This window comes from Cynocephalus volans, chromosome 2 (genome assembly GCF_027409185.1).
Source record: "Cynocephalus volans isolate mCynVol1 chromosome 2, mCynVol1.pri, whole genome shotgun sequence".
In the NCBI taxonomy this organism is placed as follows: domain Eukaryota; kingdom Metazoa; phylum Chordata; class Mammalia; order Dermoptera; family Cynocephalidae; genus Cynocephalus; species Cynocephalus volans.
The window spans coordinates 38,958,396-38,973,034 of NC_084461.1; the positions used below are offsets into that span (position 1 = coordinate 38,958,396).

A 14,639-nucleotide genomic window follows, 5' to 3' on the forward strand; every position below is an offset into this window, starting at 1 on the left:
CTCCCCTCGAGGTCAGGATGTGCAGGCCCACGTGTCTCCCGAACTGTCGTTTGGACAAATCCGGCGAACGTGATGTTTTGTCATTTGGGTGCACGGGAAGGTGTTCCACCTGCCCCTCTTAGTGGCGGCTCCTGTTCCCTCCCCCGCCCTTTTCCCCGTTGTGATCTTCAGCCCTAATGACATCGATCTTCTGATCATCGTTGGCTAATAGGCCCTCCCCCCAGAAAAGTAAAATGGCGGTAAAGACCCAGATACACAAAACGGCGCCTGAGAAAGTTTCCCGGAAACCCCCACGCAGAAGAGTCCCCGAGCCGCCACTCAACTTCCCCCGCGCGCGCGATTTTGCAGCCAATGAGAAGGTCCCAGCTCAGCTTCAACCCCGCTCGCTCCCCGCCCCTTCCTCCTTAGCCAGTAGGAACCGTCCAGCTCAGCCTAACTGGATATAAAAGGCCACCCCGAGTCCCCCTGCGGCTGCTCCCACGTTCCCGAGGGCACCCGCTTGTTCATCTTGCCTGCCTAATACACTTCGGTTGAGTCCCTGTCCCCTGGTGTGTCTTATTTTGCGCTCGGGCCAAGGTTTTAATTTTCAATCCTCGCAGCTGTCTGTGGAGTCACATCTCCCCAGTCCCGTGTCCACGTTTGACTGTCGTGGTTCACGTGGAGCCAGGTTTTGTGGACACTTGATGGAGCTCAGTGGACCCATCATTGCCGTCTTTCCTTAGACACTATTTCGTTCCTTAGGAAGACCTGCAATACCAAACGTTGTAATAAAAGCCATTTGTCCACGTTTTCTACGAGTCATTCATGGTTCCAGTCATGCAGTCCGCGGCCTCCCGAGCCCCGCAGACGCTTCGGAGTCTGCCCTGGGAGCCCGGGACCCGCTGCAGCAGCCACGTGGGGAGACTCTGCGGGGCAGGGCGGCCTGGTCTACTGGCCGGCGTCCCAGGAGAAGTTGTCCACGTCCCCTCGTCCGGAGCTCGGCGTCCACGCAGGAGTCGCGTTGGGAGTGTGTGTGACCCCGAAGGGGGTCGGCGGGCAGGTGTGCAGGCCGAGAAACGCGATGCGAGGTGGGGGAGGCTGGGCGGGGCGGTCGGGCCGCCTCTCACCGGGAGATCCAGCTCCTCCTGCTGACGTTCGCTCCGGCTCTGGGGCTCCCCCTGGCGACCGCTTTCGTGTCGTTCTCGTGTTCGGAGCCTCGGTGGGGGGAGGACAGCGAAGGCACCGGACGTGGCCCCAGTGCCAGAGGAACAGTCCCAGGAGGCTTCAGCACTAGCAGGACTGTCCTGGGTGCACCAGGGCATCCTCGCGTGCTCGGCCTCCTCGGAGATTAAACGTGCAGGGATGGGGGTGGCGAGACTGTCGCTGCGCTCCCGGGCTCACGCGAGGTGTGCGGGTGTGTCCGTGCGGGTCAACCGGCACGCTCCGGGCGTTTCCGTCCGTGGGCACCGACCGGGGACGAGGCAAGTGAAAGGGAGAGGGTGTCCTGCGGCCGTACGCGGTCCCTCTGGTGGCCCAGACGTCGCCTTCAACTTTTCCTTTCATTTTACCGACTCGGCCTCCGGAGGTGGGGACCGGCCTCGAACGCAAAAGGAGCAGGGAGGGGATGCAGGGCTCGACCGGGGTCCGCGTGCACCCGGTCGTCCAGGCGGCTGCCGGGAGATTTTCACCAAGTCTCAGTCCTGAGCCCGCACACACGCCTAAGCCTGCGGATGGCGGGAGGGCTACGTTTACCTTATAAAACGTAAGGGATGTGACACGAGAGTAAATGAAAACAAACGACGCATACATCAGAAAACACAACAGGAAGAAAAACAGTAAGAAACCAATTGTACTTTAAAATCAATTTGGGAAAATTCTAAAATCATAAATTACAATTCTGAAAGCTCGAAAGCGTACAAAGACAATTATTAGGATCACATTTTGAAATGAAGATGAATGCCTAGAAAACTTGCAAGTGGTAAGAGACCTGGAAAACTCAAGGAGGAAACAGTCCGGAGAATAGGCAAGGAACACGGAACGTCCGTTTTAATGCACTTTTATTTGCCACGTGGACACGTTTTGAAAATGAGAATCTTCTTCAGATAGGAAGATCCCAAAAGGCTCCTGCTGCTGCTAATAGTCTCTAGTGCCAAAGATGAAAGGGCAGCACCCCCATGACATCATGGAGACGAGGGCGCCAGCAATGTGACGAATCCACTCCAGACCTCCTGCCAGAAGTGCGTGGCTGCTCCACCGGTAGGGGGCGGGAGGTCGGCGACACTCCACAAGGGGCACGCTGTCAGAGGCCCCGGGGTCCTGCTGTGTGTCCCCAGGGTGGGGCGTGCCTGCCCAAGGAGGCTGCTGGATGGCCTGTCTGTCGACTTCCTCTACACGGTCCACCGCTCCTATCGGACCTCCTGGCTTGTCGTGTGTCCCAGTCCGAGGAAACGCAGTGGGCTGGGCTCTGCTGGTTTCCGAAGTGCTCCGGACCGTGGGACCGAGCCCGTCTGGCAGGCCGACCCAGCGAAGGCGCCAAGGACTGGAAAGCAGATTCCCACAGCCATCACCGCTGTCGCACGAGAGCTCTACTAGAACAGGGTACACGGGGACAGGCCACGGACCGCGATCTTCTGAGCTCAGGATCGTCGGAGGCTGGGACTCTGACGTCACCTCTGGGCAATCCCAATCCTGCTTCAGACAGCCGGGGAAGTGCCGCTCCATGGCTTCAGCCTCAGACCAGCAGGACGCTGCGAGCGGGGGCGCTGATGGACCAGGCACAATGGTCAGCAGGACACCAGCCTCGCTATTTATGCTCTCCAGGGCTCGGGGCGGAGCCGAGGCAAAGATGACAGACCAAGGGAAAACGAAAGTTTGAGAGACTCCGTAAGACCCAGACATTTCGAATAGAAAAACGTAGCTGAGAAATCAAACGGAAATGAAATAAATGTACAACAACAGCAAGTTCTGAGAACCAGCCATACAGACTCCGCAAAACGGAGTTTTTTCCATATGCTACGATTAAGAGACCGCTGAGAACTAAGCTGGTACGTGTAACGCTTCGGCTCCATTTTCTCAGGCCAGAAGAACCATTTAAAACGCTCCCAAGTACCCGACCGTCCATGGACTTCTAGGTGAGTCAGAAATCACGTCCGCGTGGGTCGCGCTGCGCGCCGAGCGTCCCTCTGTCCCGTGGTCGAAACCCTTCCCGCGGCACCGCGCGCTCAGGGTACGGTCCGCGACTCCAGAGAGGCACTTGGGAACAGTTCCTGCCAGCGTCTGCGGCAAACGGACACCCTAAGGCAACGTGAAAGACAGGGCGCACCCTCATTGTCTGTTTTATGGCCACTCGAACCGGTCCCCGTCTCCACATGTGGATTTGGACAAAATTTCTGACGGACACGCGCGCGGACCCGCGGCCCGGCGTGAACGGTTTCCCAGCCCCACCACATCCTCAGCGGACGCGTCATATATGACTCCAGAGGGCATCGTGGTAACAGCTGTGGCGGGCTACAGAAAAAACAGAAAGACCGTGTACGCCGTTCACGGCCACACACACACCGAAAACAATACGGAATCGGGAACGGCACGTTGGAAAAAACACCGGCAGGCGCCCGCTAATGCGAATGGAAAAACGGCACTAGCGGGCCGAGGACGGAAACGTGTGCCGGGAGGGGCGCTGGCCCCAGACCAAAACGGAGCACGCCACATACTGCGAATGGAAAAACGGCACTAGCGCGCCTCGGGCTGAAAAGTGTGCGGGGAGTGGCGCTGGCCCCAGACCAAAAACGGAAGACGCCCCATAGTACGAATGGAAAAACGGCACTAGCGGGCCTCGGAGGGAAAAGTGTGCCGGGAGGGGCGCTGGCCCCAGACCAAAACGGAGCACGCCACATACTGCGAATGGAAAAGCGGCACTAGCGGGCCGAGGATGGAAAAGTGTGCCGGGAGGGGCGATGGCCCCAGACCAAAACGGAAGACGCCCCATAGCGCGAATGGAAAAACGGAACTAGCGGGCCTCGGAGGGAAAAGTGTGCCGGGAGGGGCGCTGGCCCGACCAAAACGGAGCACGCCACATCCTGCGAAGGGAAAAACGGAACTAGCGGGCCGAGGATGGAAAAGTGTGCCGGGAGGGGCGCTGGCCCCAGACCAAAACGGAAGACACCCCATAGTACGAATGGAAAAAAGGCACTAGCGCGCCTCGGGCTGAAAAGTGTGCCGGGAGGGGCGCTGGCCCCAGACCAAAACGGAGCACGCCACATACTGCGAATGGAAAAACGGCACTAGAGCGCCTCGGGTGGAAAAGTGTGCCGGGAGGGGCGCTGGCCCCAGACCAAAACGGAAGACGCCCCATAGTGCGAATGGAAAAACGGCACTAGCGCGCCTCGGGTGGAAAAGTGTGCCGGGAGGTGCACTGGCCCCAGACCAAAACGGAAGACGCCCCATAGTGCGAATGGAAAAACGGCACTAGCGGGCCTCGGAGGGAAAAGTGTGCCGGGAGGGGCGCTGGCCCGACCAAAACGGAGCACGCCACATCCTGCGAATGGAAAAACGACACTAGCGGGCCTAGGATGGAAAAGTGTGCCGGGAGGGGCGCTGGCCCCAGACCAAAACGGAAGACGCCCCATAGTGCGAATGGAAAAACGGCACTAGCGCGCCTCGGGCGGAAAAGTGTGCCGAGAGGGGTGCTGGCCCCAGACCAAAACAGAAGACGCCCCATAGTGCGAATGGAAAAACGGCACTAGCGGGCCTCGGAGGGAAAAGTGAGCCGCGAGGGGCGCTGGCTCCAGACCAAAACGGAGCACGCCACATCCTGCGAATGGAAAAACGGAACTAGCGGGCCGAGGATGGAAAAGTGTGCCGGGAGGGACGCTGGCCCCAGACTAAAACGTAACCCGCCCCATACTGCGAATGGAAAAACGGCAACTCCGTATTTCCTTTAGGAAATGGGTGTTTAGTGTCAGTTTGGCAAAAAGGGGCGAGGGGAAGGCTCAAGCCCTGGAAAGTTCTCCCGCGGTGCATCCAAGCACTTTTCTTTTAAGGCACGTTTGATGGGTCGCAGAGCTGCTGGTTTCCTCGTGCGGACTGTGTCTCACACTCAGTGTCGCTCATTTCTCCCGGCAGACGGAAAGTCCGTGGCAGGAATACCGATTGCTCCAAAGGGCCCTTTGCCTTGGCACCAGCACTGCCCTTGGCCGGGTGCCAGCGCCGCTCGATTCTCCAATGGGCGGGTCCCGCGCGCAGCGGCCACAGGCGAACCGCGCCGGGGGACTTGCCTTGGCCCTGTGCCAGGAGCGCCCGGCGCAGCTGGTGCCGTTCGCGATCGCCACGATGGGTTCCCCGAGTCGGGTGTTTCTCGGTACCTGCACCGCTCTATGCTCCCTGCTGACCCAGGCTGGTCCCGGCTCCGTTAGGGGCTCCGCGAAGGCGTTTTGTCAGCCGTGGGTACAATAGGGGCACGGGCCGTTGTTTTTGGTTGCAGTTTCTAGTCCAGCTGGACTAGCGGTTTGTAGGTCGCTGCACGCAGGTTGAGACCGCTGCATGTGGAGCGGTGACAGCGCCGCTCTGTCGCATTCCCGGGGTTGCGTTCAAACGGCCTTTTCAAGCGGCAGCAACCACTACTTGGGGACGCGTTCTTCAGTGGCCGCTCTGTCCCTTGCACCCTGTCCTCGGCTCCTCATCAGCACTTTGCGATCAGCGTCGACTTGACAGTTTTCTGGCTGCGTCCATCGCTGGTTGTGGCAAGAGCAAAGTTCCGCGGTCCCTCCATGCGGTTGCTTTCTCAGTCCTAGGACCCCTAGTGCCGTTTTGACATTTGCAGAACCTGGTTTGTTCCGTTTTGGTCTAGGGCCAGCATCCCAAACCGGCACACTTCTCTGTCATCGCACGTATGTACACCGAGTCTCTCACTGTTCCTGAGTGTCTCGATTTTCTCCGACTCTGCCCAAACGGGTGTGCGTTGTTAGCGATACCGCTAGTGGCCGCCACTTGCAGGATCCCTGTACTTTCGTTTTCCCGGAATCCCGTCGTCTCCGCGACCGCACATCCCGCTGTTGGGCGTCCACATTGGCGCATCGGCAGCACCACGGATCGCACCGATCTGGCCGTTCCGAACCTGCAGCTCCAGACTCCCCGGGTGCGCTGAGCACCGTGTTCCTGGGGGGCAGCACCGCTGCGAGGGTCGCCCCGCCGCTTCTCGGGAGCGTTGGGCATAGAGCTGAGCCAGCCAGGTGGCACTTTTTCTTTCCCTGCGTCCACAGCCATCCGGATCGTCTCTGTCTTGTCCTGACAAACGAGTCTCGTTGCCTGGGCGGGTCGCGTCTCTGTCGCAGGACCCCGCGCTCTCACCGAGTTTCGGAGTCTACCTCCCAGCACGTTTTCATTTCGCCCTGCCTGCGATGTCTTCTTAGTCTCAGGAAGTCACCGCTTAACCCTAACGAGTCAGGGACTGGCCGTGCGACGGTGACGTTTACACGGAGCACGTCCAGCTTTAGGGACGTCTTCGTGTAGGAAACCGGCATTGATTCCCCGCCGCGGTTTCTAACCTTAACTCCGAGTCCCACGGTGCGTGTGGTTCTTAGTCACGGAAGTTTGTCTTCACACTCGAGGAGTCCCCCGTCACTTATGCTGGTGACTTTTAAACTCCCCTCGAGGTCAGGATGTGCAGGCCCACGTGTCTCCCGAACTGTCGTTTGGACAAATCCGGCGAACGTGATGTTTTGTCATTTGGGTGCACGGGAAGGTGTTCCACCTGCCCCTCTTAGTGGCGGCTCCTGTTCCCTCCCCCGCCCTTTTCCCCGTTGTGATCTTCAGCCCTAATGACATCGATCTTCTGATCATCGTTGGCTAATAGGCCCTCCCCCCAGAAAAGTAAAATGGCGGTAAAGACCCAGATACACAAAACGGCGCCTGAGAAAGTTTCCCGGAAACCCCCACGCAGAAGAGTCCCCGAGCCGCCACTCAACTTCCCCCGCGCGCGCGATTTTGCAGCCAATGAGAAGGTCCCAGCTCAGCTTCAACCCCGCTCGCTCCCCGCCCCTTCCTCCTTAGCCAGTAGGAACCGTCCAGCTCAGCCTAACTGGATATAAAAGGCCACCCCGAGTCCCCCTGCGGCTGCTCCCACGTTCCCGAGGGCACCCGCTTGTTCATCTTGCCTGCCTAATACACTTCGGTTGAGTCCCTGTCCCCTGGTGTGTCTTATTTTGCGCTCGGGCCAAGGTTTTAATTTTCAATCCTCGCAGCTGTCTGTGGAGTCACATCTCCCCAGTCCCGTGTCCACGTTTGACTGTCGTGGTTCACGTGGAGCCAGGTTTTGTGGACACTTGATGGAGCTCAGTGGACCCATCATTGCCGTCTTTCCTTAGACACTATTTCGTTCCTTAGGAAGACCTGCAATACCAAACGTTGTAATAAAAGCCATTTGTCCACGTTTTCTACGAGTCATTCATGGTTCCAGTCATGCAGTCCGCGGCCTCCCGAGCCCCGCAGACGCTTCGGAGTCTGCCCTGGGAGCCCGGGACCCGCTGCAGCAGCCACGTGGGGAGACTCTGCGGGGCAGGGCGGCCTGGTCTACTGGCCGGCGTCCCAGGAGAAGTTGTCCACGTCCCCTCGTCCGGAGCTCGGCGTCCACGCAGGAGTCGCGTTGGGAGTGTGTGTGACCCCGAAGGGGGTCGGCGGGCAGGTGTGCAGGCCGAGAAACGCGATGCGAGGTGGGGGAGGCTGGGCGGGGCGGTCGGGCCGCCTCTCACCGGGAGATCCAGCTCCTCCTGCTGACGTTCGCTCCGGCTCTGGGGCTCCCCCTGGCGACCGCTTTCGTGTCGTTCTCGTGTTCGGAGCCTCGGTGGGGGGAGGACAGCGAAGGCACCGGACGTGGCCCCAGTGCCAGAGGAACAGTCCCAGGAGGCTTCAGCACTAGCAGGACTGTCCTGGGTGCACCAGGGCATCCTCGCGTGCTCGGCCTCCTCGGAGATTAAACGTGCAGGGATGGGGGTGGCGAGACTGTCGCTGCGCTCCCGGGCTCACGCGAGGTGTGCGGGTGTGTCCGTGCGGGTCAACCGGCACGCTCCGGGCGTTTCCGTCCGCGGGCACCGACCGGGGACGAGGCAAGTGAAAGGGAGAGGGTGTCCTGCGGCCGTACGCGGTCCCTCTGGTGGCCCAGACGTCGCCTTCAACTTTTCCTTTCATTTTACCGACTCGGCCTCCGGAGGTGGGGACCGGCCTCGAACGCAAAAGGAGCAGGGAGGGGATGCAGGGCTCGACCGGGGTCCGCGTGCACCCGGTCGTCCAGGCGGCTGCCGGGAGATTTTCACCAAGTCTCAGTCCTGAGCCCGCACACACGCCTAAGCCTGCGGATGGCGGGAGGGCTACGTTTACCTTATAAAACGTAAGGGATGTGACACGAGAGTAAATGAAAACAAACGACGCATACATCAGAAAACACAACAGGAAGAAAAACAGTAAGAAACCAATTGTACTTTAAAATCAATTTGGGAAAATTCTAAAATCATAAATTACAATTCTGAAAGCTCGAAAGCGTACAAAGACAATTATTAGGATCACATTTTGAAATGAAGATGAATGCCTAGAAAACTTGCAAGTGGTAAGAGACCTGGAAAACTCAAGGAGGAAACAGTCCGGAGAATAGGCAAGGAACACGGAACGTCCGTTTTAATGCACTTTTATTTGCCACGTGGACACGTTTTGAAAATGAGAATCTTCTTCAGATAGGAAGATCCCAAAAGGCTCCTGCTGCTGCTAATAGTCTCTAGTGCCAAAGATGAAAGGGCAGCACCCCCATGACATCATGGAGACGAGGGCGCCAGCAATGTGACGAATCCACTCCAGACCTCCTGCCAGAAGTGCGTGGCTGCTCCACCGGTAGGGGGCGGGAGGTCGGCGACACTCCACAAGGGGCACGCTGTCAGAGGCCCCGGGGTCCTGCTGTGTGTCCCCAGGGTGGGGCGTGCCTGCCCAAGGAGGCTGCTGGATGGCCTGTCTGTCGACTTCCTCTACACGGTCCACCGCTCCTATCGGACCTCCTGGCTTGTCGTGTGTCCCAGTCCGAGGAAACGCAGTGGGCTGGGCTCTGCTGGTTTCCGAAGTGCTCCGGACCGTGGGACCGAGCCCGTCTGGCAGGCCGACCCAGCGAAGGCGCCAAGGACTGGAAAGCAGATTCCCACAGCCATCACCGCTGTCGCACGAGAGCTCTACTAGAACAGGGTACACGGGGACAGGCCACGGACCGCGATCTTCTGAGCTCAGGATCGTCGGAGGCTGGGACTCTGACGTCACCTCTGGGCAATCCCAATCCTGCTTCAGACAGCCGGGGAAGTGCCGCTCCATGGCTTCAGCCTCAGACCAGCAGGACGCTGCGAGCGGGGGCGCTGATGGACCAGGCACAATGGTCAGCAGGACACCAGCCTCGCTATTTATGCTCTCCAGGGCTCGGGGCGGAGCCGAGGCAAAGATGACAGACCAAGGGAAAACGAAAGTTTGAGAGACTCCGTAAGACCCAGACATTTCGAATAGAAAAACGTAGCTGAGAAATCAAACGGAAATGAAATAAATGTACAACAACAGCAAGTTCTGAGAACCAGCCATACAGACTCCGCAAAACGGAGTTTTTTCCATATGCTACGATTAAGAGACCGCTGAGAACTAAGCTGGTACGTGTAACGCTTCGGCTCCATTTTCTCAGGCCAGAAGAACCATTTAAAACGCTCCCAAGTACCCGACCGTCCATGGACTTCTAGGTGAGTCAGAAATCACGTCCGCGTGGGTCGCGCTGCGCGCCGAGCGTCCCTCTGTCCCGTGGTCGAAACCCTTCCCGCGGCACCGCGCGCTCAGGGTACGGTCCGCGACTCCAGAGAGGCACTTGGGAACAGTTCCTGCCAGCGTCTGCGGCAAACGGACACCCTAAGGCAACGTGAAAGACAGGGCGCACCCTCATTGTCTGTTTTATGGCCACTCGAACCGGTCCCCGTCTCCACATGTGGATTTGGACAAAATTTCTGACGGACACGCGCGCGGACCCGCGGCCCGGCGTGAACGGTTTCCCAGCCCCACCACATCCTCAGCGGACGCGTCATATATGACTCCAGAGGGCATCGTGGTAACAGCTGTGGCGGGCTACAGAAAAAACAGAAAGACCGTGTACGCCGTTCACGGCCACACACACACCGAAAACAATACGGAATCGGGAACGGCACGTTGGAAAAAACACCGGCAGGCGCCCGCTAATGCGAATGGAAAAACGGCACTAGCGGGCCGAGGACGGAAACGTGTGCCGGGAGGGGCGCTGGCCCCAGACCAAAACGGAGCACGCCACATACTGCGAATGGAAAAACGGCACTAGCGCGCCTCGGGCTGAAAAGTGTGCGGGGAGTGGCGCTGGCCCCAGACCAAAAACGGAAGACGCCCCATAGTACGAATGGAAAAACGGCACTAGCGGGCCTCGGAGGGAAAAGTGTGCCGGGAGGGGCGCTGGCCCCAGACCAAAACGGAGCACGCCACATACTGCGAATGGAAAAGCGGCACTAGCGGGCCGAGGATGGAAAAGTGTGCCGGGAGGGGCGATGGCCCCAGACCAAAACGGAAGACGCCCCATAGCGCGAATGGAAAAACGGAACTAGCGGGCCTCGGAGGGAAAAGTGTGCCGAGAGGGGCGCTGGCCCCAGACCAAAACGGAGCACGCCACATACTGCGAATGGAAAAACGGCACTAGCGGGCCGAGGATGGAAAAGTGTGCCGGGAGGGGCGATGGCCCCAGACCAAAACGGAAGACGCCCCATAGCGCGAATGGAAAAACGGAACTAGCGGGCCTCGGAGGGAAAAGTGTGCCGGGAGGGGCGCTGGCCCGACCAAAACGGAGCACGCCACATCCTGCGAAGGGAAAAACGGAACTAGCGGGCCGAGGATGGAAAAGTGTGCCGGGAGGGGCGCTGGCCCCAGACCAAAACGGAAGACACCCCATAGTACGAATGGAAAAAAGGCACTAGCGCGCCTCGGGCTGAAAAGTGTGCCGGGAGGGGCGCTGGCCCCAGACCAAAACGGAGCACGCCACATACTGCGAATGGAAAAACGGCACTAGAGCGCCTCGGGTGGAAAAGTGTGCCGGGAGGGGCGCTGGCCCCAGACCAAAACGGAAGACGCCCCATAGTGCGAATGGAAAAACGGCACTAGCGCGCCTCGGGTGGAAAAGTGTGCCGGGAGGTGCACTGGCCCCAGACCAAAACGGAAGACGCCCCATAGTGCGAATGGAAAAACGGAAATACCGGGCCTCGGAGGGAAAAGTGTGCCGGGAGGGGCGCTGGCCCGACCAAAACGGAGCACGCCACATCCTGCGAATGGAAAAACGACACTAGCGGGCCTAGGATGGAAAAGTGTGCCGGGAGGGGCGCTGGCCCCAGACCAAAACGGAAGACGCCCCATAGTGCGAATGGAAAAACGGCACTAGCGCGCCTCGGGCGGAAAAGTGTGCCGAGAGGGGTGCTGGCCCCAGACCAAAACAGAAGACGCCCCATAGTGCGAATGGAAAAACGGCACTAGCGGGCCTCGGAGGGAAAAGTGAGCCGCGAGGGGCGCTGGCTCCAGACCAAAACGGAGCACGCCACATCCTGCGAATGGAAAAACGGAACTAGCGGGCCGAGGATGGAAAAGTGTGCCGGGAGGGACGCTGGCCCCAGACTAAAACGTAACCCGCCCCATACTGCGAATGGAAAAACGGCAACTCCGTATTTCCTTTAGGAAATGGGTGTTTAGTGTCAGTTTGGCAAAAAGGGGCGAGGGGAAGGCTCAAGCCCTGGAAAGTTCTCCCGCGGTGCATCCAAGCACTTTTCTTTTAAGGCACGTTTGATGGGTCGCAGAGCTGCTGGTTTCCTCGTGCGGACTGTGTCTCACACTCAGTGTCGCTCATTTCTCCCGGCAGACGGAAAGTCCGTGGCAGGAATACCGATTGCTCCAAAGGGCCCTTTGCCTTGGCACCAGCACTGCCCTTGGCCGGGTGCCAGCGCCGCTCGATTCTCCAATGGGCGGGTCCCGCGCGCAGCGGCCACAGGCGAACCGCGCCGGGGGACTTGCCTTGGCCCTGTGCCAGGAGCGCCCGGCGCAGCTGGTGCCGTTCGCGATCGCCACGATGGGTTCCCCGAGTCGGGTGTTTCTCGGTACCTGCACCGCTCTATGCTCCCTGCTGACCCAGGCTGGTCCCGGCTCCGTTAGGGGCTCCGCGAAGGCGTTTTGTCAGCCGTGGGTACAATAGGGGCACGGGCCGTTGTTTTTGGTTGCAGTTTCTAGTCCAGCTGGACTAGCGGTTTGTAGGTCGCTGCACGCAGGTTGAGACCGCTGCATGTGGAGCGGTGACAGCGCCGCTCTGTCGCATTCCCGGGGTTGCGTTCAAACGGCCTTTTCAAGCGGCAGCAACCACTACTTGGGGACGCGTTCTTCAGTGGCCGCTCTGTCCCTTGCACCCTGTCCTCGGCTCCTCATCAGCACTTTGCGATCAGCGTCGACTTGACAGTTTTCTGGCTGCGTCCATCGCTGGTTGTGGCAAGAGCAAAGTTCCGCGGTCCCTCCATGCGGTTGCTTTCTCAGTCCTAGGACCCCTAGTGCCGTTTTGACATTTGCAGAACCTGGTTTGTTCCGTTTTGGTCTAGGGCCAGCATCCCAAACCGGCACACTTCTCTGTCATCGCACGTATGTACACCGAGTCTCTCACTGTTCCTGAGTGTCTCGATTTTCTCCGACTCTGCCCAAACGGGTGTGCGTTGTTAGCGATACCGCTAGTGGCCGCCACTTGCAGGATCCCTGTACTTTCGTTTTCCCGGAATCCCGTCGTCTCCGCGACCGCACATCCCGCTGTTGGGCGTCCACATTGGCGCATCGGCAGCACCACGGATCGCACCGATCTGGCCGTTCCGAACCTGCAGCTCCAGACTCCCCGGGTGCGCTGAGCACCGTGTTCCTGGGGGGCAGCACCGCTGCGAGGGTCGCCCCGCCGCTTCTCGGGAGCGTTGGGCATAGAGCTGAGCCAGCCAGATGGCACTTTTTCTTTCCCTGCGTCCACAGCCATCCGGATCGTCTCTGTCTTGTCCTGACAAACGAGTCTTGTTGCCTGTGCGGGTCGCGTCTCTGTCGCAGGACCCCGCGCTCTCACCGAGTTTCGGAGTCTACCTCCCAGCACGTTTTCATTTCGCCCTGCCTGCGATGTCTTCTTAGTCTCAGGAAGTCACCGCTTAACCCTAACGAGTCAGGGACTGGCCGTGCGACGGTGACGTTTACACGGAGCACGTCCAGCTTTAGCGACGTCTTCGTGTAGGAAACCGGCATTGATTCCCCGCCGCGGTTTCTAACCTTAACTCCGAGTCCCGCGGTGCGTGTGGTTCTTAGTCACGGAAGTTTGTCTTCACACTCGAGGAGTCCCCCGTCACTTATGCTGGTGACTTTTAAACTCCCCTCGAGGTCAGGATGTGCAGGCCCACGTGTCTCCCGAACTGTCGTTTGGACAAATCCGGCGAACGTGATGTTTTGTCATTTGGGTGCACGGGAAGGTGTTCCACCTGCCCCTCTTAGTGGCGGCTCCTGTTCCCTCCCCCGCCCTTTTCCCCGTTGTGATCTTCAGCCCTAATGACATCGATCTTCTGATCATCGTTGGCTAATAGGCCCTCCCCCCAGAAAAGTAAAATGGCGGTAAAGACCCAGATACACAAAACGGCGCCTGAGAAAGTTTCCCGGAAACCCCCACGCAGAAGAGTCCCCGAGCCGCCACTCAACTTCCCCCGCGCGCGCGATTTTGCAGCCAATGAGAAGGTCCCAGCTCAGCTTCAACCCCGCTCGCTCCCCGCCCCTTCCTCCTTAGCCAGTAGGAACCGTCCAGCTCAGCCTAACTGGATATAAAAGGCCACCCCGAGTCCCCCTGCGGCTGCTCCCACGTTCCCGAGGGCACCCGCTTGTTCATCTTGCCTGCCTAATACACTTCGGTTGAGTCCCTGTCCCCTGGTGTGTCTTATTTTGCGCTCGGGCCAAGGTTTTAATTTTCAATCCTCGCAGCTGTCTGTGGAGTCACATCTCCCCAGTCCCGTGTCCACGTTTGACTGTCGTGGTTCACGTGGAGCCAGGTTTTGTGGACACTTGATGGAGCTCAGTGGACCCATCATTGCCGTCTTTCCTTAGACACTATTTCGTTCCTTAGGAAGACCTGCAATACCAAACGTTGTAATAAAAGCCATTTGTCCACGTTTTCTACGAGTCATTCATGGTTCCAGTCATGCAGTCCGCGGCCTCCCGAGCCCCGCAGACGCTTCGGAGTCTGCCCTGGGAGCCCGGGACCCGCTGCAGCAGCCACGTGGGGAGACTCTGCGGGGCAGGGCGGCCTGGTCTACTGGCCGGCGTCCCAGGAGAAGTTGTCCACGTCCCCTCGTCCGGAGCTCGGCGTCCACGCAGGAGTCGCGTTGGGAGTGTGTGTGACCCCGAAGGGGGTCGGCGGGCAGGTGTGCAGGCCGAGAAACGCGATGCGAGGTGGGGGAGGCTGGGCGGGGCGGTCGGGCCGCCTCTCACCGGGAGATCCAGCTCCTCCTGCTGACGTTCGCTCCGGCTCTGGGGCTCCCCCTGGCGACCGCTTTCGTGTCGTTCTCGTGTTCGGAGCCTCGGTGGGGGGAGGACAGCGAAGG

General features: G+C 59.4%; 2 protein-coding genes across 2 annotated transcripts; both read right to left on the reverse strand.

The window, feature by feature from the left end:
- Positions 1 to 2,112: 2,112 nt before the first annotated feature.
- LOC134370449 (annexin-2 receptor-like) lies at positions 2,113 to 2,877 on the reverse strand. The gene has a single exon (XM_063087558.1). The coding sequence runs from the start codon at positions 2,875 to 2,877 to the stop codon at positions 2,113 to 2,115; it is 765 nt and encodes a 254-aa protein (XP_062943628.1).
- A 5,853-nt stretch (positions 2,878 to 8,730) lies between these two features.
- LOC134370450 (annexin-2 receptor-like) lies at positions 8,731 to 9,495 on the reverse strand. Its single transcript, XM_063087559.1, has one exon. It carries the CDS (start codon positions 9,493 to 9,495, stop codon positions 8,731 to 8,733), a length of 765 nt encoding a protein of 254 aa, XP_062943629.1.
- Between the last annotated feature and the right edge of the window lie 5,144 nt (positions 9,496 to 14,639).

Excerpts from the sequence above, each read along its gene's own strand:
- LOC134370450 (XM_063087559.1), bottom strand. The coding sequence starts at position 9,495 with ATGTCTGGGTCTTACGGAGTCTCTCAAACTTTCGTTTTCCCTTGGTCT.
- LOC134370449 (XM_063087558.1), bottom strand. The coding sequence starts at position 2,877 with ATGTCTGGGTCTTACGGAGTCTCTCAAACTTTCGTTTTCCCTTGGTCT.